At 46.4% G+C, this 25,312-nt stretch overlaps 1 protein-coding gene across 3 annotated transcripts in view; it reads left to right on the top strand.

Moving 5' to 3' along the window:
• bcl9 (BCL9 transcription coactivator) overlaps positions 1–25,312 on the top strand; it is a 41,917-nt gene that overhangs the window by 10,774 nt on the left and 5,831 nt on the right. For 2 of the 3 annotated variants that reach the window (XM_083776651.1, XM_083776650.1), the window contains exons 3-7: positions 5,557–6,092; positions 22,861–23,174; positions 23,594–23,701; positions 23,893–24,088; positions 25,185–25,281. In XM_083776651.1, coding sequence (XP_083632777.1) covers positions 5,800–6,092; positions 22,861–23,174; positions 23,594–23,701; positions 23,893–24,088; positions 25,185–25,281 — 1,008 coding nt within the window. In that variant the 5' untranslated portion in view covers positions 5,557–5,799. The remainder of the gene's footprint in view (positions 1–5,556; positions 6,093–22,860; positions 23,175–23,593; positions 23,702–23,892; positions 24,089–25,184; positions 25,282–25,312) is intronic. The other variant, XM_083776652.1, reaches the window with a different exon arrangement.

The following is a 25,312-nucleotide window of genomic DNA, read 5'->3' as shown; positions in this document are numbered from 1 at the left end:
CAGTTGACTTTTCACTGTAGCACTGCGTGCTGTTAATGATCCACAGCTGTTCTTGCTGATTCTCTGACGCAAATCATGCGAATCTGCGAATCTGATCATCAATTTGTAATTAAAGAAAGCTTCTGCAGTCTGCACACACGTGTACAACAACAACAACGCCACAGCCGGGTGTACTGCTTGTGTTTAAAGTCGTTTACAACCGTTTCACAACTTTCCACTTTCCCCTGCTGTTCTCTGGGATAGAAGCCTCATTTATATTCCGCAGCACGACTGTGTCGCACGCCTAAAATTGCAGATCCACAAGCTCACAGCGGGGCGTGGATGCGACGCGTTGTGAGCTTGTACATCTGCTATGTATTTTAAAACGTAAAAATAATACATGCAGGCCAGGGTCTTCAGTGTTTTTCAGGTCAAGCCAAGGACCCCTTAGCTGAGAGTGAGAGAGAGACCCCCACTATAGGCTATTATAATTATTATAATATTGTGTTGCAGATTAGACATAGACATAGACTTGTTTGACAGCACTACCAGTGTGACCTGTAACATTTGTTTTTGTTTGTTTATTTTCTATTTATATGTTAGTAACATTAATTGATGAACGGTAGGCTATAATAGGTAGGCTTAATATAAATCCTTTCTATTGTGTTGAATCGCCATCAAATCGCATCGTATCGCAATGTCCAGAATTGAAACGCCATCAAATCGCATCGTATCGGGAAGAGGGGTGAATCGCATCGCATCTCCAGGAGATTCCATGTATCGCTAAAGTGCATCGAGATGCGTATCGAATCGGCCTCAGTGCTGAGATTCACATGCCTAGTGCGCATGTGTGTGTTAGTCTGTCAGAACTGTTGGAACATGTGTGTGTGTTAGAAGTTACTTTCAATCCACAGCGCATAACCCACACTGCACATATTTTGGGTGCTCAGATCCCCAGTCGGGTATGTGGACTAGTGTAACTATAAAGACAATGAATCAAAATGTAACATTTTGAAGAAAAAAAAACTATGAAAATGTTGGACTTTAAAGCCTGATGTATATACTTACTTAAGCGCTCAAGTATGAATTAAACATGAGGCTAGACCAACTCATGAAATGACAAGGCTGTATTTCTATCAGTCAGTTATTGTCAATTATTATGTACTAGAATCTTGCCGTCTAACGCCGCACAGTCCGAGTTGTTCTTTCTCCGTGCCACGTTTTTGTGTCTTTGGCCACTGACTGTGTTTTCTGTGCTGGGCAGGTTGTGTGTTGTTGTTTAACTTGTTTCCCTGTGAATGTTGTGTGTCCGCTGTTCTCCTATATTCTTGGGCCAGCGCATCACGGAAAGGGAAACCACAGAGCTGAATTGAAAACGCAGGGGTCGGGTCGGTGACGTATCTTGGCTGCGGAGCACGGGCATTGGCGGTGCCTAAGCATGCTCATCATGCGTCACGGTCTATGACTTGCCGAACTGAACTGTGTGTGCTCACAACTTGTTACCGCCTCAAATGAAATAATAGATATGGTGATAAATGCCTTTTTGTCAGGTTACAGTAAATGTCAATATATACTTCAGTGTGTAATTGTTAGGAACAAAACGGATACTTTTAGGACATCACGTGGTGTCTTTGACCACGCAGCGCAGTTGGTTCCTAATGTGGAGCCCTTGGATGGAGACTGCCGTATATGCGTAATTAGATTTGAATTGCTACATGCAACTTGTGTGTTTGTGTAAGGAGATAGAAAGGCCCTTCTGTTTTGTGAGAGCTCCCATGTTGCATAGAGACCATGCGGTGCCTCGCAGCCGGCTGTGTGTCTGGGCATTGTCTTGCAGAAAAACACAGAGCAGGGATGGAAAACCGTGCTTTGGATATTGCACTAGACAAATAGTGGGTTAAAAAGAATTTCTCGAGATGGAGGCCGAGCAGACGGCGAGTGAGCGGGAGAGCGAGAGCTATACTCTGTTGTGGCTGAGCTGCAAAATGGGATTTGCATAAATAAGGCTGAAACTTCAGCAGGCCCTTTACAGCCAACAGCAGGGCTAAGAGCAGAGAGGAGAGTATTTTGTGCATCTGCGTGTGTGTGTGTGTGTGTGTGTGTGCACTGGCATCTGTTTTTCCTTTTTTTTTGTCAAGGCAAGGTTTGTCTTACAGTGTTGTGGCGTATTGGGAGGTGGAAGTTTCAAATTAGCAAAGTATCTTCGCAGCAAGGTCAGGGTTTCTCTCCTCCTGATGATCCCATATCTCTAAAATGCTCCTAAGACACTTTGACCTGAGATCAGATTCTAAAAATGTCTTCTACATCCTGACAGTTTTCTGAAAAAGCTATGTTTCTATGTCAGTCGTCAGTCATTTTTCAAAAATAGCAGACCTACAAGCTCATAGCGCGCCACCGAGTGGCTATAGCTTGTAGATCTGCTATTTTTCAATAGCTAAAGCATAACTTAATGCTAACACCAAAAGGGGTTCCCGCCCAAAGCCTCAGTCTCCCCCATAAGAGTCTCTTTAGAAGGCTTTTGGGTGACGTAGAACCCAGGGAAGGTTCTGTTCTCTGCAGGCTGCCTTGACTGTTACATAAGCATGAAGCAAAGTGCCTCCCTCCCAGTACCACCCGTGTTGGAAAACCCAAATCTAATTGAATTGAACTATTTTCCCCCTCGTTTCATGTGGAGACCCATATTTATATCACAGGCAAAATACTCATTTTCAGCAGCTCATTATGCGGCCTTCCCATTAACTTGGGCGAGCGAGCTGCAGCGCCTAATGTTTGGTGTGATAGACAGCGCTGGCTCTTTTAATGGAGGTGGAGAGAGAACTCTCTCTCTCTGTGTGTGTGTGTGTGTGTGTGTGTGTGTGTGTGTGTGTGTGTGTGTGTGTGTGTGTGTGTGTGTGTGTGTGTGTGTGTGTGTGAGATTGTGTGTCAGCAAGCTCCGTAATTAGTGGGCGATTGACAGGTCCCACTGTTTGTATGTGTGCCCACATGCACACAATACATGAGTTTATAACTTTGTACAGTATCGCCTATGCTGTGATGGTATACATTTGGCTGAATCCACTTGAGGGCCTAAAGGCTAGTTAACTAGGAGCTAAATGGACTATGTAGCTGATACTGAAACATTAGAGCTACTTTTAACTAGTAGCTAAGTATATTTCACATGGGATTGTGTATTTTTGTTTGGTTGTGTACTTGTGTTCTGTGTATCACATTCATCATTCACCATTTTTGTATGGTCAGTGTGTCTTATCTGTGTATCCATACTCCATAGCCATACATACGACAAAATATAAAATAGTTGGCTTACTCACTGAGATGTTTAGTCAGTTGTTTTACTGGCAGCATCATTTTGACTTAAGTGGATCCTCATCAGTACTGAACGTATTTTTCCACCTTCCCCATTTCCCCCTTTGTTCTCCATCTTTTCTTCTGCAGTTGAATCTGGATGATTAGCCAACAACGCAACAGTCTGAAAGCAACGTGTCCCCAATAATCTTATTCACGTTCATGTTCAGTGTTTCTTTTTTTTTTTTGACGTATGTGTGCAACTGAACAGTATCAAAAATCAAAATGCTATAAATGCCCTATTTATACTTTTTAACATAGTTGCGTGACAATGTACACTAACTGGCCAGTGCACAAGCTCAATATGCATCGAAGTGTGACTTAGGAGCTTGTAGGTCTGCTGTTTTGGAAATGTTAAAAAACAAATCACCTGTAATGAAAATAAGCGACACCAGGTTGAATGTGGTTGTGGTTAAGTCTGTCTGTGGGTTCCATAAATATTTAACCAATGACAAGTTTTCGGCCCGCAGATCATATTCAGACCACATGCTCTGTACCTTTTCGTAGTTATTATTTAGCTTTTATTCCGGATAGTGTAGAGACACAGAAACAATGGGCAGAGAGAGGATAGAAATGAAAGACAATGCAGAACAGTCTAATTCAAACTCAGGTCTTCACAATTTCAAGGAGCATAATAATATCTGGGACTTAAGGCCCATTCATACTAATATTTTAGAGCCGAATAAAAGTCAGTTCGGCGCTGTAGAGCCTACATTTGAGGTTCGGGGGCTCTTCGGTGCAACTGAAAATTTCTGACGAGCCGAAATCATCGGCCCTTATATAGCACTTTTCTTAATACTCTAAAGACGCTTTACATGTGTGGGGGCCAGGGGGGGAACATAAAAGGACAACTTTATTGGAAAATAAGTAAAATAAGAATAAAAAACAATAAAAACAGTATATGTAACAGCGCAGCATAAAACATTTAAAAAACAAGTCGCTAAAAAGCATAAACTAAGGTTCAGAAGGAGAACAGGCGAACAAGCGAGACGCCAGCGTCCTCTCACATCCGGGGACCAAGGCCTATACTATTATACTGCACTAACCAGCTGAGCAACTAGGCACACCATGCTCTGTGGGGTGCCTAGTTGCTCTGAAATTCAAAGTAATTTCAGTGCTGTTTCAGCATCCACGTTTCTTATTTCCAAAACAACTTCAATAATAAAAAATTATTAAGCCTGAGTGCTGTGCACCCAAGTCTGTCACTTCGGTGCACAGCACATGGTTCCATATTGACCATAATGCCCAATAATCGGCTAGGTGTGAATTAGGTTATCCTGTGTAGACCGTTTCCCAAACATTTCAGTTCGAGACCCAAGCTTATGAAAATAGTCAACAATAATCAGCACAGAAGACACTATGAATTAACCACTTGAGCGGCAGCCCTATTTTATCGTGAAACTAGCCAATCTACAAGCTCGCAAGTCCTTTTTCTGAAATAAATATTGTAGGAAACGCCAAAAAAAAGAAAGAAAATAAAAACCAGTCAACAATACAAATGACCCTAAAAAGGGTCCACTGCCAGAGTCCGACCCACTGTTGAAACACGGGGAAACGCTCTTAGACGAGTGAGAGATGAGCTCCACTGCTATTGCTATCATAGTTGGAGTTTGTCTGTATTCGCCTGGTTCCCAGCAGCCCATGCAACCCCCACCTCCCAGGGGAACTCTGGAGCCAGTTACAACGTTAGAGCGTTTTGGAGGCGCTCCTAAATATTTTCAGGATGACAATATAAATCTGACTGACTTGTGCAGCTCTCTCAGACAGGATTCTCATGCAATTACCAGGGGAGCATGTTGTGTGTACTGTGTAGCACTACACACACACACACACACACACACACACACACACACACACACGGAGAGAGAGAGCTTGTTTCAAGATTACTATACTTCCTCTTAATGCTTCTTCTTCAATGTAGTTTTGATAATGTTGAACTAACTGCGTGCACACACACATACCGTTCACCCAAAGCTTGTTTCACGATTGCCATGCTTCTTGTACGCTTCTTCAATGTAGTTTTGGTCATTCTTTCCTAGCTACACTGCAAAATCAAGAGTATATATGTAAGTCTTGAGGCATTAAATTATCCTTACAGGTCAGTACCCTCAAAGAGTTACATGAACACTCTGTATTTTACATTGAGGGACCATACCATACTGTTTGGACACATGACTTGTGAGCTTTGTTATATTAACAAATGATTATTCTCTGTCTTTTCTCTCCTCTCAACAGGGTGCCCAAGGGCTTTAACAGCCCCTTGGGGAAGCTTCACCAATAACGCACCGATCAAACAAAAAAGACTCCTTTCCTATTGCTCTTTTCACTTACCTACACATTCTCTCTTTCTCTCTCGCACACACACACACGCCCGCGCGCCCGCACACACACACACACACACACACACACACACACACACACACACACACACACACACACACACACACACACACACACACAGACAAGGACATAGATAGAATGTTGGAGGTCCAAGAGGAGAGGCCAGCGGCGGCGGGAGCAGCAGCGACACACTTCAACAAGAAGGAGCGAGGGAAGAAGGAACGAGACGAGGCCAAGGACGGACGGGCCAACCTTGGGAATATCGGGAATCCCGTCACCGGCGCGGGCTCCAGGAACGTACGAGCCAAGGCGCCGCTCGCACACACGGGCAGCCCGCACCAGCTCATCACTCCACCCTGCTCTGTGGTGCTGGGAGCTCCATCCATGCACTCCACCAGACTGAAGAACTCCCCATCCGCCAACACACAGAGGTGAGTTTATTCATTCCACCACAGTCGGATTATAAAACCTCACGTTGTGATTGGCCGAGAGGCATTCTAATTAGTGGTCGACTGATGCAGGATGGGTTTTAACATTTTCCAGTAATGTCGATTTGTACGGACCTGGGCAGCTGATGGCTGACACTGTTGTACAGTATATCATTCAGATAGTTGATTTGTTTTGAGGTGAGAGTAGAGCTTTATCAGTCCTGTCTTCATCAGCTGACAGCAGGTGCTGCTGTCTCTGCCCACTTGAGAATAGTTCTGCTAGCTGGCTATTGATGCTGTGCTACTGCTGGCTAGCTTTGCACTGGCATGATCATGCATCACGTGAGTGCCAATGATGAAGAAAATGTAAATTGTAAATGTTCATGTAATGTGCTTAACAACAGCAGACCACAGGCTCACTTGCGTACTGTCTCACAACCATGCCAAATGACAAATCTGATAAATGTTTTATGAGCCTGGCTCGTCAGGAGTTGGTATGTGGCCTGGGGACGCCCATAAAATAGTCTTTTGAGCCTTGTAAGTTAGTTTAGCTGGTTGATAGCTTGCTAGCGACTTGCAATTCCAAACTAACGTTATTTGCATTTTCTCAATAACAGAAGACGTAATCTAATTCTATTGTGTGATATTAAGACTTAAGAGCCATTTGACGTAATGTCCAATTGCGTTTCTCTCTCTCTCTCTCTGTTACTTGCTCCCTCTCACTCTTCCATCTGCTTTCCCTCTACACGGCACTGTCACTGCTCTGTGCCGTGAGTGTCCATTATGTGGGATGGATAGCTTGTACTCGAGTGACTACTTCCAAGTTATTGTCCCATATGCGGGGCGAATTGCCTCCTCTCCATTGGCTACGGAAGGCAGCGTATTCTACAATCCGAAATACTGTACACAGCAGCAACAAAAAGTAATCAACAGAACAGATCAATGTAGACCAGCGACACCCCACCAGTAGCCATGTCTGCTTATTATAATCGATTTTGGGCTTGTCTTTCTGTAATGTTGCTTGAAATATTGGCAGTTGCGGGTTGAGTTTTTTTGGGGGCTTTTTCCTAAAGTGTAGTTGGGCTTCCTACCTAATGTTGTTTAAACCATTGGTTCTCAAACATATTCAAGTCAAGGGTGTATTTGGTGCAAAGCAGATATACAAGCTCACAACACGCCGCATCGTAATCTGCTATTTTCAAATAGCCAATAGTGCTCATTTGGCCTAGTAACATCTTTTTTAGGCTTGTTTTCATAGACCTGGTTGCTTATTTCTCTCACAACACAAAACAAAAGGCATGTATTGTACACACATCTCAGAACTTCTTGAAATTCATCATGAGAGATTGCCATGCCTCTGCAAATCAAGCTTATTGCTATGGCTTGATTTGCTTATTGCTATGGTTCTGTTAACATTAGACCCTAAACATAAATGATAACAGTTCTACCAAAGAGAAAATGAAGCCCCGCCAATAAATCAGCACAGAAGAATTAGCAACGTGGTATTGAGGAGCGCATATTTCTTTTTTTGTAAACATTTCAGCCAAGAAATGGGAGCCTTCTGAGAGCTTCCTGAGCAAAGTTAATTACCTAAAAATTTCAAAAACGTCTAGGCCGACCTCTGTGTGACGCGTGTGTTACATTATACCATATAATAAAAGCAGGCCACAATAACAAATGAAAACTCTTATTACCAAGGGTGGGTGTGTGTGTCTGTCTGTCAGCGTGGTGGTGTTCCAGTTTCTTTCTTTTTTTTGTATACGTTTATTTAACCGGGACAATACAAGTTTGTAAAAACATGAAACCGTTGTGTTGTACATATAGGGTTTATAGCCAAGGCTAATTTGCAACCCCAGTCCCTGGTTAGGCCTTTCTATACAAATTTGAACTACCTATACTAAAAACTATCGTTTACAGTATGCATCTAATCTAATAATATAGATAGGAGTAGGTGAGCCGTCTGACTGTTATCTTATACATGAGTCATGACCGTGTTCAAGCGAAGCGCCATACGCAGAAACGGTATGTGCAGAAACGCCCAATGTGGTACATTTCCCCAATGTTGCCAGGAAAACGTTCCTCTGTTCCACAGCGCCAACTTCAAGTATTGTAGAATTGTAGAATGGCAAAATCACAAGGGGGAGCACTAACATTCCACAGCAGCCACTCCGACGAGGCTGCATGCAGATGTGTCTGCAGAATCTTTCTCGTTTATCGAGCTCATGAGCTAATCGACCACTCTGACCGATTGATCAGTGGACCCTGCCGACCCTGGCGAGCAGCTTGCAGGTGGTTTCTGTAGCTATTTCTGTGTATTTCCAGGTTTCTGGGTAGAAAATAAATATTTGGCAACTCTCATGTTTGCTTATATGTGTTCGATTTCTGCGACGTGATGTAGGCATATCTAATTAATATTTAGTTTGATTCGTATTTTTTAGTTTGGTTTATATCGATTTGAATTATGGGGGCGTGGTTTCCCTGTTCTTTCATTGTTGACGAGAAACCATCGAGAGACTCTGTCAGCAGACCAGAAAGGCTTGAACGACAGCGCCCGCTTCAAGCGCCCTGGTTTTCTGAACAGTGAACAACAACACACATCTCTCGCCTGTATAGTAGTTTTTGAGTGGTGCAACCACTCCTACAACCAGCAATGTCCGTGTCTACCTACCTATGTGTCTACCTATCTATGTGGCCATGAGCACGAGTATATGACTTATTAGTACCAGTATGGGGGGGGGGGCACCCCCCAACGCTCAGTCTCCCCAACGCTCAGTCTCGTTGTATTTGGCCGAAAATGATAATAATTTTAATATTATTATGACAAGTAATCAGAGAGACATGCAGGCTGTTGTATACTCCCACAGCTGCTCTACAACAGTGTTTACTGGATTTTGCCGTTTGTGTTAAATAACACCGTAAAACCACCATTACCCTTTTCATGTCATGCACCACAGTTTGGGAACCCCTGGCCCAGGGCCTAGGCTAGGTGGTCAGCTGTATGTGGCGTTGATTCAGAATGTTTCTTTCATTATTGAATTCTGATAAAATAAATTAGCTGAGGATTACTGTGATTATGGCAAGCTTTGTTTTTTCAATTAATAGAAAATTGATGCATTTAAATTCAAGTAAATTCTTAACATGCCGTCTTAATCGATTATATAACAAAAAACATTGCATGGATGTATCCCAAAGTCATCAGGGTTTCGGGTCTCTCGAACATATATTATTCCTAGAGATATACCTATAGATTCATTGTTAACATGGATCTGTTGATGTAGACATTATTTTGGTTGCTCAGAGATGCAAACTGTCATTTGTTACGGGATGGTTTCTTACAAGTCAGGCTAATGGAGCATAACAGTGAGTGCGTTTATATGGACCATATTCTACCTATATTCAGAATAAAATCAATCAGAATAAAAATGTCTCATGTAAACATGTAAATTGGAAGAGACTATTCCGGTCTGATGGTGAAGGAATGGTTGAAAGGGGGGGTATAAAACCTTTTGATATTCAGATCAACAGGGAAATATCAGCATGTATAAAGCACTTATTACGATTGTTTCTCTCTGGTGGTTTCTGTTTGAAGTGAATTTACCATTAAAGGACGACTTCACCCATTTGTAACCTATCTTTATATAATACTAGACTGGTGCCCGGCTGTGTGTCGGATTTGAAGTCGGTGGGGTGAACGGTTCTCAAGTTACGTTGATTACAGACGTACACACGTACATATGGAATTCTGTGTCAGGCATGCTCAAATATGGAGTGTTGTGATGTCAAAACAGGCCGGCTCAATATATGGAGCCTGGGCAGGGGCCTTGTCCAGAGCCCGGGCAGAGGCCTTTTGTGGAGGTTCTGGACAACCGTGGGTCCGACCGACTCGACACCGGGCACTGCACTACCTGAGAACGCGTGTGTCGAATTTGAAGTCGGTGGGCGCGAACGGTTCTCGAGTTACGTGCATTACAGACGTAATTTTACCTGTAGTTCATGGATGGTGTGTACTGAAGAAGAAAGCAAGAGCAAGCACTCAGTTCAGTAATTCCATGTAATAGTGTAACGGGTGCACGGTTCTGGAAGATACAGACTGTAGAAGGGAATACCAGCGTCCAGCACTCAACGTTATATCCTTTAGGATTCTTGTTTTTATTCGATGGTGTGTACTGGACACATTGTTGAGGGTACGGAACACAAACGCTTAGTATTAAATCCATAGTTCTTCTACGAATCTGATAACTATTTGTGGGGGATAATGTCGTAATGTGTCGGCATGGAAGCCTGGTTTCTATTTGGAATGTAAATCGTGCCAGAGCCAGCCTAATCCACAACTTGATCTGGTCATTTCCACACACACTCCTGCAGGGGTGGGCACTGGGCACCCACTAGACCCTTTCTCTCTAGACCCGACCAGATATGCAACTTGACAAAAAAACAATAAACAATTAAATTATGTGTTTCTCTCTGCCTATCTAAGCTTCCATGTGCAATAGCTGGTTGGAATCCACTCTATTACATTTGGGCATGTTGATGCTACCTACAGCAAGGGTTGTTGTGTGTGTGCGTGTGTGCGCGTGGCCTGCCAGTAGTGAAATGCAATACAGACAGTGAGCTGTATAGTGGGCATGGAGCCATGTCACTCTGGCCAGCCACGTTGCTTACCGTGCAAGTGTTGGGTCAGGTGGGGCACAGATCTAAGATCAGCTACTACAATTAACGCTTCCAGTTTGGAAGGTACTTCTGTGTGTTCCTGGGCTGTCCTGAGGTCAGGGAGTACACTGGTGTTTGGATGTTCTCCCTGCTGACTCATGGCTCTGGAGTCTCTGGAAATGAATGCCTGGACTGCCAAATCGTGTGTGTGTGTGTGTGTGTGTGTGTGTGTGTGTGTGTGTGTGTGTGTGTGTGTGTGTGTGTGTGTGTGTGTGTGTGTGTGTGTGTGTGTGTGTGTGTGTGTGTGTGTGTGTGTGTGTGTGTGTGTGTGTGTGTGTGTGTGTGTGTGTGTGTGTGTGTGTGTGTGTGTGTGTGTGTGTGTCACACATGTGTTAGTCTGTGGTTGTGCTCTGTGGACATGTTGGCATGCACCTCATTCTAGTTGTGCGTACACACAGGGAAGTGTTTGTCAAAGAGAGAGAGATTAGGGTGTGGTTTGGGGAGTTCTGTGTATGTGTCCCGTTTGCCTCAACTGAACTGCTTTTATAGCCAGTAAACAGCAGTCCACTGTCAGTGGCCCACGTCTCTGCTGTCACTGTTCTGCTGCTTTTTAGTAATCTGTGCAGGAGGAGGTTTTCCTCGAAACTCGACATAGTCCCAAGTGTCCATGTCCTCTTGTACACAGACATCCATCTAGACAAACTGATGTATGTCAAGGCAGGAGTGGAGCATTGTTTCTGGGGGATGGAGAGAGAGAGAATGCGACAGCCGACAGTGAGAGAAGAACATGAGTCATTCTTCTCTGGTTTTCATTCCCCAACCCCCCCCCCCACCTCCCTGGTAATGAAGGGGGGATGCATGGGCTTGCCTATGGTTAGCCAGCAGCCTGACTCAATCCCCCCTACCTCGGTGGTGGGGAACTCGCTACCCCCAATCCCCGGCCTGTTGCCTCTTTACCTGAAATGCTCCATCAAAGTCAGCTTTTTTGTTTGTCACAAACAATACAGCCCTCTTTTCACTTGGCATTAAGACCTGATGACCTCATTCTACAAATGTCTTTAAATCCTAACGGTTTTCAGAAAAATCACACCTGTGTGAACTGTGAAGTGAGGGGCGCTCTTATCATCGTATATCGCCTCAAATTATTTCATGTCAAGGTTTCTTCCTTATGGTTAATAGTTTAATATGCATCTCACGTGATCGCACTGCGATTGGATGGATGGCATCTGACTACATAAAAATGTAAATTAAAGCTCTGCACAGGCCCAAAGCCCCTAGCCTGGCTAATAAGCCAGACTCAAATCACACTGTTGTGTGGTATTTGAGTCTGGAGATGCTGTGTATGGATCTTGTTTCCGGGGGGGGGGGTCTCAAGCATTGAACGTCACTGTACCAAAGTATTGCATATTGCATACCGTGTCCCGATTGGCCACACCAGTTCTCTGGTGTAGGAAATGGGTGTACAATTGAGCCTCTCCAGACCGTATTCCGCCGGCAGTCAATTATTCTTTTAACGGCTGATTCGGTCTGGCTTATTAGCCAGGCTACAAAGCCCCGGCCGTGGCCCAACAAGGGTCTGCAATTTATTTGCTTAAGCCTTTCTCGGGAACCGACGTCAAATCAATTGAATCTGTCTCTGACGTGGGCTTTCTCTGATGTATTCTCTGATACTGTACATGTAAACACAGACAAAACACACATGATGATCAGGGGTTGACACTAAGGTCTCAGAGGCACACAGGTCATGTTCTACTTTCCCTCAGCTCATGGCCACTTGCCCCCAAAATATATCGTACATTTTGCATTACTGTTAATTTTACCTTATATACAGGTTTAATGTTTATTTTTCCTTAGACCAACATTAAAAGAGCCTGGGAGAGAGACAGATATATCTCATGTTGTGTTTATAGCGAACTAAGACGGTTGTATCCCCACTCAAAATGCACGCTTTGTCGCTTGCCCGATCGGGCCACCCGGTAGCAACCTTCACCTGCCCAACCATTCTTATACTTGCCCCGGGTAACCGTTGGTGTCAAGCCCTGTCACATGGCACACATACGCTCCGAGAGGTAATCTTGTTTTATTAAACATAAGAACTATAAGTGCCACCAACTAATGCTCATAATAGGCCACAGAGTCCTGACTTTCCATTTTTAGACACAAGAGCAGCATGCCATGGCATGCAGTAGTAGAGAATAAAGGAGTTACATGAACCAGCAGCAAAGTAATTAAGGTTTTATGGTCTACCTTGGTTTCTTTGGTTGAATTGTGTACATTTCAAATTATCTCCCCAAACATTATATATATTTTAACAATGTAGGTCTGTCGGGTCACGGGTGTAAACCTCATATGTCAAACAAACTTTTACTTTTCAGAAGTCAAATAATAAATAGCAGATCTGCTGTTTTTTGTGTGGCGCTGTAGTAGTAGGACGTTCATTTACGAAAAAACACAAAGTTACAATAGAGACGTCTCTTGCCTGACAACATTATATTAACCCATTCTGAACGGGCACCCATTTTGGTGTTGGCATCATGTTATGCTTTAGCTATTGAAAAATAGCAGATCTACAAGCTCATATCGCGCCACCGAGTGGCGCGATACGAGCTTGTAGGTCTGCTATTTTTGAAAAATCGAAGAGCGACTGACATTTTTAGAATCTGATCTCAGGTCAGAATGGGTTAATCAGACCAGTGTGTGTCCAGTGGAAAACCTCGTATGAATCTGATCTCAGGTCAGAATGGGTTAACTCCATTATTGCTCGCTAGGTGGTAGCATAAGCACACCTAACCTGCGCCACCCGTCCACTCTCACTCTACGATCCTTGTTTCATTTCCGGGTTATCAGTGAGGTGGGGGCTGTTGTTGTGAGGACATTGATCGTTAGCCGTAAGCTCATACCCCTTAGCTCTCGTCGTTACATGTCCTTAGCGATGCGAGACAAAGTCAAAATGATTTACGATCGTCGGGATGTGCGACAGCTCACCATGGACAGTGCTCGAAGCTCAAGTCTTTGAAAATCCTGTTATAATGGAACTCAATGGAACTGGATTAAAAAAAAAAAAGAGGACGGAGGCTCTCCATATCAACCGGAGCAATGCTAAAAGGTAAATTGACGGTCGCCGCTTTCATATATGGATTATATGGGGGGGTACGAACATGTACGTAGGTGGCACCTTTAGTACCCTAGCCTAGAGTGTACGATTATAATCGTAGAAAGCAGAGAAAAAGTTAATGATAATGATAATATGACTTTCACTGTTAATTTTGCCTGGTGAGCGCTGTGCGTCACAATCGCATTATCACTCCCAACTTCATGCTTCAGAGACATTCAGAGACTAACGTAAGCTAACTCTGTAGTTCTCAAACCTTTTAAAGTCAAGGACTCCAAATGGATATGTATTTGGCAGCGGACCCCGTTTAAAATGTGTTGTGCCAGGGACCCCCAGAAGAGAAGATTTATGGAAAGTTTCCAAACATTTAAAAACAATGACAGATGTACAAGATGTGCTATGCATAGCCATTTGCTGGGGACCCCCTGGAACAGACCCTGGGGGGTCCCTGGGCTCCATGACTGATGACTAAAATGGTAACAATAAAACTGTCACTTTAACTGTTACAATTCTCACACGACAGACAGCGAGAAAGAGACACAGACACACACACACCTTGCTAGTGAGAAGTTCGAGACATCGCCCACTTCGTTTTCTACGTGCAGTGCTGCTGTTAAAAATATTCTGCTCTTGTCTTCCACACTTTTATACTTCCAGTTTTAAGCCATGATTGTACCATTTTAACTACGCGTCTGTTCATTAGAATCTTGTTGTGATCCAACATAGACACGGCACCACGTGAATCGATAGTTACGTATGTAACTACGGTTCTATGAGTCCTGAATGACCGCCAGAGGCGGTGCTTTAAGCACTGAATACGTCCCTTCGCGCATGCGCAGTCGAGTATTTTATACCAACAATGTCGGTTGACCCCGTGATGACCCGGAGTCGTCTATAACTTCCGGCAGTCATCCGGGGCTCAGTCCCTACAGAATCTTCTCGCGAGAACACGAGGATTCTGAGTGACAAGAGTGCCTCTGGCGGTCATTCAGGACTCATAGAACCGTAGTTACATACGTAACTATCGTTCTATTTCGTCCCTGCTGACCGCCAGAGGCGGTGCTTTAAGCACTGAATGACTTATACCAGCCAAGTCACGAGGAATCCTGATTACAGACCTCAAAGGGTAGAACCGGAGGATTCGGGGAAGAGGGCCACGTCCACTGGGTGGGGAGTGGCAACATTCACCCTGTAGTACCTTGAGAAAGTGCCTGCCGAAGCCCATGAGGCGGCGGCACAAATGTCCTCCAAGGGCACCCCTCTCATGGCAGCCCATGATGTGGAAATGCTCCTTGTAGAGTGGCACCGTACCCCTGATGGTACGGGGAGGTTACTTGCCTCATAGGCGTGGCTGATTGTGTCTACAATCCAGTGGGACAGGCGCTGCTTGGAGGGAGCGCCGCCTTTGTTCACACCACTATGGCAAAAGAACAGCTGCTTTGCTCGCCTGATGCGTGCAGTAGCTTCAATGTAGGCTCTCAGGGCCCGGACTGGGCACAACAGCTCCAGTTTGTCTGTCAGCTCCACAGGTGGGGGGTTGAATCGAGCCAGCCTGATAGGCCGGTTGAGGTGAGCCTGCGACAGCACCTTCGGGAGGAATGCTATGTTTGGCCACAGCGTGACCCCCGAGCCGTCTGCGTTCCACCTCAGACATGATTCGCTGACTGACAGAGCGTGCAGTTTACTGACGCGCTTTGCCGATGTAATGGCCAGGAGAAGGGCTGTCTTGCATGACACCCGCTTCAGCTCTGCCTGTGCCAAGGGTTCGAAGGTAGGCCCGCACAGGGCGTCCAGTACCCGGTTAAGGTCCCATGAGTATGAGAATGTGTGCTATAGAGCGGAGCGCACCACTTGCCGCTCCAGCACATTGCCGTGTTCGGCCCAGTAGACTGGCATAAACTTCATAACCCTGTTGGGTCCCATCAGATTCAAGACATGTCGACACCCGTCTGTCTTGCGTCACGAGGAAGTATGTAGATCGGACTTCCCTTAGTGTGACTGAGGATATACAGCCTCTGTTGCGCCCTTGGGCAGGAGGACACATCACTCCTGGTCTGATAGTAGGGCTCTCGTCATGTTGCTGATAATGGCCATTTTGACCCGCCGGATATGGGGGGCTGGCGTCAGAAGGCACTGCACAGCCCGGAAAGTCACAGTCACAGTCAGGTCCCTGCGTGGGACGCCAGGGAACACGCTGGCCTCTAGTGTGGGCCGGCGGTGATACGCGAGCTCCGAGGGCAGTCAAGATGATTTCATCAATGTTGGAGCTCGGCCCTTTGGGAGGCGGGATGTGTCGTAGGCCTGCAAGCTGCAGCCTGGTCTTCCCCCCCTGGATGGTTCGCTCCGGCGATTCTCGCCCGGCTGAACCACCTAGTGCTCCTGGCTCCTCAGGGAGACTACGGAGAGTTGGCCTAGGCTCATCAGTCAAGCTTGACTGTGAAAACCCGACTTGGCGACGGGCTAGAGATACGATGGACATCAGCCGCCCACGCTCTGAGGACATGACGCCAATGCCTCCAGTGACACACCAAAGGTGACTGAGCCAGTATTAACGTTGCCACTATTAAGTGTGAACGGGAGGCCCCAGTGAGCAGGTTGTCTGTGCTCCTGCACTGGGGTCGAGGTCACCTAGCGTTCTGCCGCCGGGCCTCGTTGGGGAACACAATGAGGGATGCAATGACAGGCTTGGTGGCTGGCATGTAACCCAGGCCAGCCCTTATCGCCTTGTGCGTTCAAATCTATTAAAGTGTCACGTCGCAACGGGTTGTCTCAGGACACTTTTCCCAATCAGGGCAGGGCTGCCAGGATTTCACCATCGGTATAGAGATGGGAGAGGGCCCTGATCGTTCGCCCGGCAGGCCTGTAGCTGTCTCAGGTACAGGCGTGGGGGACGGCGAAGACAGCAAGAAGAAGGCGCTTGGAGGAGCCGACTGCCTGCTTTAGTATGCGTTCCACGGCTATGCGCATGAGCTGAGAAGTGGGAGGCCGGCTCTGATGCCTGGGAGGCACCGCCTTCTGCATCTTCCTCATAGTCATGGAAGTGCGTAGCTTAAGCTGTCGGGGAGAGCAAATCAACCTCGAGTCAGTTGTGGCATCGGAGAGGTATGGCGCTTCGGCACCCTCCGAGGTGCCTAGGTGTTATCTGAAGTGAGCATGGCCCTCATGCGGGCCAACTCTGCAGATAGCTGCGCCCTCTCGGATCTGCTGTAGTCAGCGGTCAGACCTTTTCCTCCTGGCACACGGGGCAGGACCAAGGTCGGCTCACGGCTGAAGGAGAGCTTCACACGAGGTACAAAAGTGGGAGCTCTCCATTGTGGTGGCACCGGTTACTCTGGACCGGCCGGTGCACACAAGTCCCAACTAGCCCAGGGCGCGGACGCTACTGGTTGCTAGGTGTTGGCCATATGCTTGAGGGAGCGCATACGCTGTCTGTACCAGCAGAGGCTTTCGAGGTACGAAAGTGGGTGCTCTCCGTTGTGGTGGCACCGGTTCCTTTGGACCGGCCGGTGCACACCAGTCCCAACTAGCCCAGGGCGCGGACGCTACTGGTTTGCTAGGTGTTGGCCATATGCTGCAGGGAGGGGGCGCGTACGCTGCCTGTGCCAGCAGAGGCTTTAACTTAGATCGGCATATAATGACTTAATCGAAAAACTGAATGCTGCTATACCTGCCGCAGCATGTGAATATGCATTTACGTTTATGCAAATGCTCATTGCAGCACTTTGAGATTCAACCAGATGTAAAGTGCATCATAGAAACAGCACACAAACGTTGCTGTTAGATAGACTGTGCGACCTGCATGGTCGCGGTGGGGGAGGGGAGCTTTACGCTACCTGTACCCCCGGCGGAGGCTTACTTATAATTTATGATAATAAAGTAGCCTTCAGTCAAGGTTTGGACGCTGCTATGTAGCAGCTGTAGTGTTTCCTATGTGACCGTTTATCACGGCACTATGACGCTTATCCAAACTCCAGTGCATTATTATTTATGTTTGCTAGTCCAGAGCGAAACAAAAGACACTTCCAATACACTAGTCACGTGTGCACTACTACGCATTCATGCTGGGAGGAGGGAGCGCTACCGCTGCCTACCCCAGCCAGGTTCGGTTAAATAAACCGACAAGCTAGTTTTGGAGAAAAGGCTACAACCGATAGCTCCACCGATAGGGGCCACCTGCTGAAGGAAGGGAGCGCGTACGCTGCCTGTATCAGCTGCAGCTAATGAACATAACAAGCTATACACCAATAGCTGTTAATAAATGCTTGAGCTAACAAACGATTAGTAGTAAGTAACATCAAGCTGGCCGTATGCTGGAGGAGCGGAGCGCATACGCTGCCTGCCCTGTACCAGCTGGGCCAACAAACAGTAAGGCAAGCTATATACAGATAGCTTTTTATCTTCAATAGTATAATAAGCGCTTGGGCTACAACTACAGGTAGCAGCGCCAGTTAGAGAGCTATGCTGGAGACCAGCTAGGCTACTAAAAAACAAGACAAGCTATAGCCTGTTCATAAACAGCTTTAACTTTAAGCTACTGGTAGCAGCTGTGAGCTACGCTGTCAGCAGCGCCAGATACTCTGTGCTGGGGACCAGCTGGGCTAATAGGACCTACAGGTACCCAGGGGCACTAATCCGACCTGTGGGAACAAACCAGGTTGCACCCACTGTATATGCAAAAAACTGTTAATGGAGCTTTGAGCTCCAGACATACTGGTAGCAGCTTCAGCTAGGCCCACTACTGGGGGCCAGCTGGGTTAACAACCAGACAGGCTATGTACACCAGTAGCTGTTAGTACCATTTTGCTACAAACTATACTGGTAGCAACATCAATACCCTGGGAGGACGCAGGAAGCTGCTCCTGTACCGGGCTGATAATAACAACAATACAGCTATTCGCAAAAGCAGTTAAGCTTGAATGCTGCCAATATCGGTATATGGCTTTGGCCAGCAAGGCTCTTGCCATCACCAGCAGGGGCTAAACAAAGCTTAAAAGTAGCGTGTTTAACAAACGAAGGTAATATGACAGTGTTCTTATCCTTCGGCAAGTCTTATAGTCGCTTATAATAAGCGCTAGCGTTCACAGTCGAACAGACCTCGTATGCAGAGCAGGGAGGCGGCGCGAACGCAGCCTTTACCCACACACAGGAGGTTATGCCATGATAAGTATATGATATCATATGAACGTCTGTTTAGCGGGGATAGCGCCGCTTTAAACGATAACGTACCTTCTGTCCGGGGAGGGTTTTGTTAGCCTTCATTACCGGCGAGAGAGATTGGACGCTCCTGCGTCCACGTGACATGGGTTGTCACCGAGTGCCTCCCTCAGATGTTGGGGGCCAAGGCACCCAGGGCAGAGGTCATGCCCATCCTCTGGCCGCAGAGGAGCCTGGCAGGAGGTGCACAGGTGGTGGCGGGGTTCGTCCATTGGAAACCCGCAGATGTAGCCCAGAGCGCGGACGCTAGTGGTCGCTAGGGGTGGAGCCGTAAACTGGTAGGAAGGGAGCGCGGACGCTGCCTGTGCCAGTAGAGGCTACTGTAGCTGCTAAAGGCCGCTTAGCTGGAGGGAGGGGGCGCGCACGCCGCCTATGCCAGGTAAGGGGTGCTCTAGCAGAGACCAGTATATATGATATATATATAATGATATAGTTATATATATATAATTTCAGAAAAACCAACCTATAAAGTGGCAATGGCTCTGTGCCGAAATTAAAGTACACTATTTGAGAAGTGACTAAATCAGTCAAGCCAATTCATATAACCGGGGTTACTGACGTAACCTCGCGGTGGTGCTATATAGCTGGCCAGTGCCAGCAAAGACTCATTCAGAGAGGCAGAGTAATATAGCAGTAAATAAGTACACTTATAAGTATAAGTATAAGTAGTATAAGTATAAGTAGTAAGCAAATAATAATAGCGTCGACTCACGTGCTGGGAGCGGGTAGCGCTAACGCTTGCCGTCACCAGCACTGCGGCGCAGCCTTCGTGGGAAAACAAGACAGCGTAAGCTGTCAAAGAGAACGAGCTATCCGTTCAACTTTGACGGGTGCTAAGCGGGACGCTCAGGTCGCCGTTTGTAGCACGCGGCGGTGCTATATAGCTGGCCAGTGCCAGCAAAGACTCGCTCAGAGAGGCAGAGTAATATAGCAGTAGATAAGTACACTTATAAGTATAAGTAGTATAAGTATAAGTAGTATAGGTAAGTAGTAAACAAATAATACTAGCGTCGACTCACGTGCTGGGAGCGGGTAGTGCTAACGCTTGCCGTCACCAGCACTGCGACGCAGCCTTCGTGGGAAAACAAGACAGCGTAAGCTGTCAAAGAGAACGAGCTATCCGTTCAACTTTGACGGGTGCTAAAACGGGACGCTCAGGTCGCCGTTTGTAGCACGCAACCGTGTGTGTTGCAGGGAAGCAGCGCGCACGCAGCCTATGCGAACAGGGGTTGTCTGCTTACCTTGTTCCCACGGGGAAAGAAGACGATGTGAAGCCCAGCTCCACTCGAAAACGATACAATAATAGTAGTATTAAGTCGCAGTCCCTGGAGGGCGAACGCACGCGTCACAGCTCCGACCAACAATGGTCGCGGGACTACCGGCGACTTAGTAGTAGCAAAGCAATAGTTCTGTTATCGTGCAGTTTAATTCTGCTGTAGAACTCTGTGCTATGTACAACTTGCGCAAAGCGAGAAGAAATTAGGGACTGAGCCCCGGATGACTGCCGGAAGTTATAGACGACTCCGGGTCATCACGGGGTCAACCGACATTGTTGGTATAAAATACTCGACTGCGCATGCGCGAAGGGACGTATTCAGTGCTTAAAGCACCGCCTCTGGCGGTCAGCAGGGACGAAATAGAACCCATTTCCATGATCTTGGTAAGTTATAAGTATTTAGATAGTAGCTTAATGTGTTTTATTTTTTATATTATCTAATTATAAAGGGGACTGAGATTATCAGTCCTTTTTTGAGTGGTGCAGTGTATGGGTGGGTGGCTGGGTGCGTCTGAGCACGAAAACAGCATGGTTGTTTTTCACCACCTGTGCGCAACCTAACATACACACACACACGCACATATTAACTGTATATATGGTGATTTCGGGTGTGCCAGTACAGTACAGTAGAGGGTACAGTAGAGGGACCCCCACACGGTAGCTCTGTCATTTCTCAACCGTTTCGGACGCGGGGCGGCTCGCCGGAATCGGGCCGGCACCCTGGGTGCGTTCCTGTGGGTCTGGAACTCCCACCCACACACGGCGTTGCACCACTCACTTCACACGGGTGTGATTTTTATTTTTGGGGGGGATTCCTCTGTGTACCACAGGTTGAGAATAAGTGATCTAACTAATGTAACATGGACCCATTGAACTCCTCTCCTTTCATTGTCAATGAAATGAAGACGTTCACACTTGTAGTGTAAATGCACCGCGAGACGGGACAGATCTGATCACTGAGGCGCATGGTGACATTGAGCACAAGTGTAAATACATGTTATGCTAACCTGGTGAGTCCCACATGCAGACAGCCAGGTCAGTCTTTAGGGTTATTTATACCGTACAGTTGTACACGATACCTACCTACTATGCCTCTATTTATATCTACTGATGGCTTATGCACATACCTGACCCGCCTACAGTTGGTGCAGAGGTACAGCTTGGATGTCAAGTCTTCTTTTATAATGTATTTTATATTGTTTTACTATTTTAATTAGTGTTACGTTACCAAATAATTCTGTACTTGTTCTACACTTGACCTGTATGTTGGTTCTGTCCCTATACTGTGGTGACGCTATGATAACTGACGGGGGGGGTGAGTGTGTGTGTGTGTGTGTGTGTGTGTGTGTTTGTGTGTGTGTATGTGTGCTATTTCACTAATTGCTTTCATTGTGGATTGGGACTTGGCCTGATCTCAGTGCATACACCGAATTAACGATGTACACGTAGAAATCGGATCAATCTAGATACAGTCTGGATATGAGACACATGTTAATGCCAGCTGTAAGGGGCGCTATAGATGCAGTGGGTAGACGCAAACAACATTTGTATTATTTTCTTTGAATCCCTAAGCACATTTTTAAATGAAGTCTACAGTTAGTATAACGGTGTATAACTAGAAATGCACTCTCTTGAGATGCCAACTTGAGCCTTGCACACAAGTAGGCCATGTATGACCTACTTGTGCGCAAGCAGAGCACGCCATGAGATGCGCTCACCACTGGCACTGCTCTGAGTCCTAGAGCTCTCTACTGTCTGGGTAAGACTGCTGCTCTGAGTCCTAGAGCTATCTGCTGTCTGTCTGGGTACGACTGCTGCTCTGAGTCATAGAGCTCTCTGCTGTCTGGGTACGACTGCTGCTCTGAGTCCTAGAGCTCTCTGCTGTCTGGGTACGACTTCTGCTCTGAGTCCCTATAAAGTCCCTATATGAGCTACTTTGAAGTACAGTGTCCACCGCCTGGTACAACGGCTGGTCTAAAACCTCTGTAAATCTCCTCTCTACTTTGAATACAACTGCTGTTCTAAATCCATTAGACCTGTTATTGACCTTATACCAACCTTGAAATGTACCTTCGTTGCGTCACCAAGAATGGTGGTCCCTTATTGACTGTTGATGGTAACGTTTAAACCCACGGTAACTAGTAACTACGGTCTTAAACAAGAGAGGACACCGACTCTGCTTGCGCAAGTAATAATAAATAAGAGTGCAGTTCTAGTTTATTCTGTCATCTATCTATCTATAAATGCACCATGTCTCTGTGTGAACAAAACTCGGGAACCGTTCTCCCGCCCACCAACTTCAAATTTGACACACGCGTTCCACACCACCACATGGAGTGCAGTGGCCGGTGGCCGTCGGATCGCCGGTTGTCCAGAACCAGCACAAAAGCGGTCTGCCCAGGCTCGCCCTTTATTAGCCAATTGATCACACCTGATCACCCCCCAACGGGCACTGTTGTAGTTCTATAAATGGAAAGTATATCTAACTGTGTCTTCTTCTCTTTCCTCCTACCTGGCAGCCCTAAGCCCAAGACAGAGGTCATGGTACGTTCTCCTCCAGTCATGTCTCCTTCCACCGCTGCCCAGATGGACTCTAAATTGCCCAATCAGGGGAAGCCAGGGAGTGCCGGCAGCCAATCGCAGCCTTCGCCCTGCGACCCCAAGACTCTGGGCGCCAAAGGAACTCAGGGTGTGTCGGGTGGCATGGGGCTGAAGAATGGACAGGGTCTGACCTCTGGCCCAGGCTCCAAGGTCAAGGTCAAGAGGGAAAGGAGCACCTCTGTAGAATCGTATGAGCAGCCAGAGACCGGCACACCCACGAGTGACGAGAAAGGTGAGTGTCCTCCTGGCTGGCACATGTTCTGCTTATCATTACCACCTATGTTTACTGCGTTTTGGCTTTGAAGGGCCAGCAAGTATGTTCAATCCCCTCTCAGTAAAACTATGGCCCCCAGACATTTGTTTGAACTTACTTTGTTGAACTTGCAAACTAAGCAACTGAATGTTGGACACATGGGAAGCTGTGTAGGATGCATTTCAGTGCCAAAGTAGAAAACAATTGGTCGTTTTTTTCAAATGGGAGGGGAGGGTGGTGCAGATGTGATTTTTTTTCTTCTTTTTTTTTCTTCTCAAAAATGCAGAATAAGACACAATTCACTCCCAGAACACAAAACTTCATCACCTTTTGGTATTACTGGCACAATTGAAACTAATCAATGGTGTGTGTGTGTGTGTGTGTGTGTGTGTGTGCAGACAATAGCAGGGTGAAGAGGATGTGTGTGGCGGAGAGGAGGCAGCCCTACAGCGGTGCTGACTGGTGCTCAGGAGGGGAGAGTGATGAGGATGACAAAGGATTCTTCAGTAAGTTCAGCTCAGGAAGTGTAACTAGGGGTGCGAGGCCGTGGGTCTGTATGTGTGCGTGAGAGAGAGAGACATGCACAAGTAGATATAAACAAACATAGACGTGTGATAGTCAGATGGCAGCCACAGAACTGCACTACTACCAATCCATCTCTGTGCGTCCTCCTCCTAACCTTTCTGTCTCCCTGTAGACTGCACCTCCGGTGACGTGAAGCCCCAGGACTCCATCTCTCATCCTACCTCCAACGCTGGCCTCAGTCGCTCTTCCACACCCTCCCACAATGCACTGGGAGGCGGCCAGGGCTCGGCGACGGAACCTTCTGGCGGCCAGAAAGCTCCCACAAATCCAAAACTTGTTTATGTCTTCACAACAGAGATGGCCAACAAGTAAGGATGCTCAGCCATGCCAAATTTGTACCTTTTTGGGAGTTTGGGTTGGAATATCAATATCACGTTCGTTAGCCTGTGATTAGTGCTTTTCACAGTACTGGTGTGTGTGAAACGCCCTCGCTAGACTGGATTTGTCATGGAATATGGGCGATATGTATATGGCGATATTATAACTTCAAGCCAATTTCACATTTGTTTCAAACTTTAGCCTCGTTTACGATGTTTTTATTTTATTTTTTACATTTTTATTACAGATAATCATTCATACAGTCATTGACCCATCAAAGCAATCTTGTTTTTCTTTTAAAATTTAACTGGCACCGGCAACTTAATCACAGACTAATCAATATAGTGTGTTTTCTAAATATCGGTTTAGATATATTTTCGCCGCTGACATGCCCAGCCCTACTTAATTTAAACTCCTTTGCAAGATGGTGTCACCTGCCAAAAAGAACCTGTTTTCAAGCTAGCAACACGTCACATCTTGTACTACCAAATATAAATTAGCCTTCATTGCTTTATTGTGTTGTGTGCGTTGTCTCTGGAGGAAAGCTCATTTTGTAAGTGCTTAGATTATTTAGAGTTTTACTTAGACAGGATAATTAAACAACCATCTTAAAGCATACACCGAGAGAGCAACGCACACACACGCACGCGTGCGCACGCGTGCGCGTACACAATTGGCATCCAAGTACCTCTGTGTCCCTGTCGTCAATGGTAGTTGTGTTCAATACTGGATTGTTTTGTTTGTGTGTGCGCACATGCGTGCGTGTGCGCATGTCCACCTACCAAAATCTCCCCACTTATAGCCTAAATCCATTGTGTGTTTGTATGCACAATGATGCGTATTTTTAACTGTGCGAGAATGCAGTTGGCTCATATTAACACTCTTCTCAGTTGGGAATTAGAGATCAAAGCTTTGTGTGTGAGTGAGAGAGAGAAGTGTGGATACATGTGTGTCAAATGGTTTGTTTAGTTAGTCTGTTGACCGTGGAATTTCCTCCATCTACTCTTTGGCACACTGTGACACACACACACACACACACTGTCCCGCTGGCGACTGATATTTGACATTCTGACTTCTTGTCCTCAGGGCAGCTGATGCAGTTCTAACGGGCCATACAGAAAACATCATCAGCTTCCACATGAAGAACATCTCCAACAGCAAGGACAAGGCTCCCCTCGTCCTGGTAAGCGCATAACGCGCCCTTCTGGCCTACT

This window comes from Protomyctophum parallelum (genome assembly GCF_964188405.1).
Source record: "Protomyctophum parallelum genome assembly, chromosome: 11".
Classification (NCBI taxonomy): Eukaryota; Metazoa; Chordata; class Actinopteri; order Myctophiformes; family Myctophidae; genus Protomyctophum; species Protomyctophum parallelum.
The sequence above is the reverse complement of the archived record's forward strand: the minus strand, read 5'-3'. Positions and strand labels throughout refer to the sequence as shown.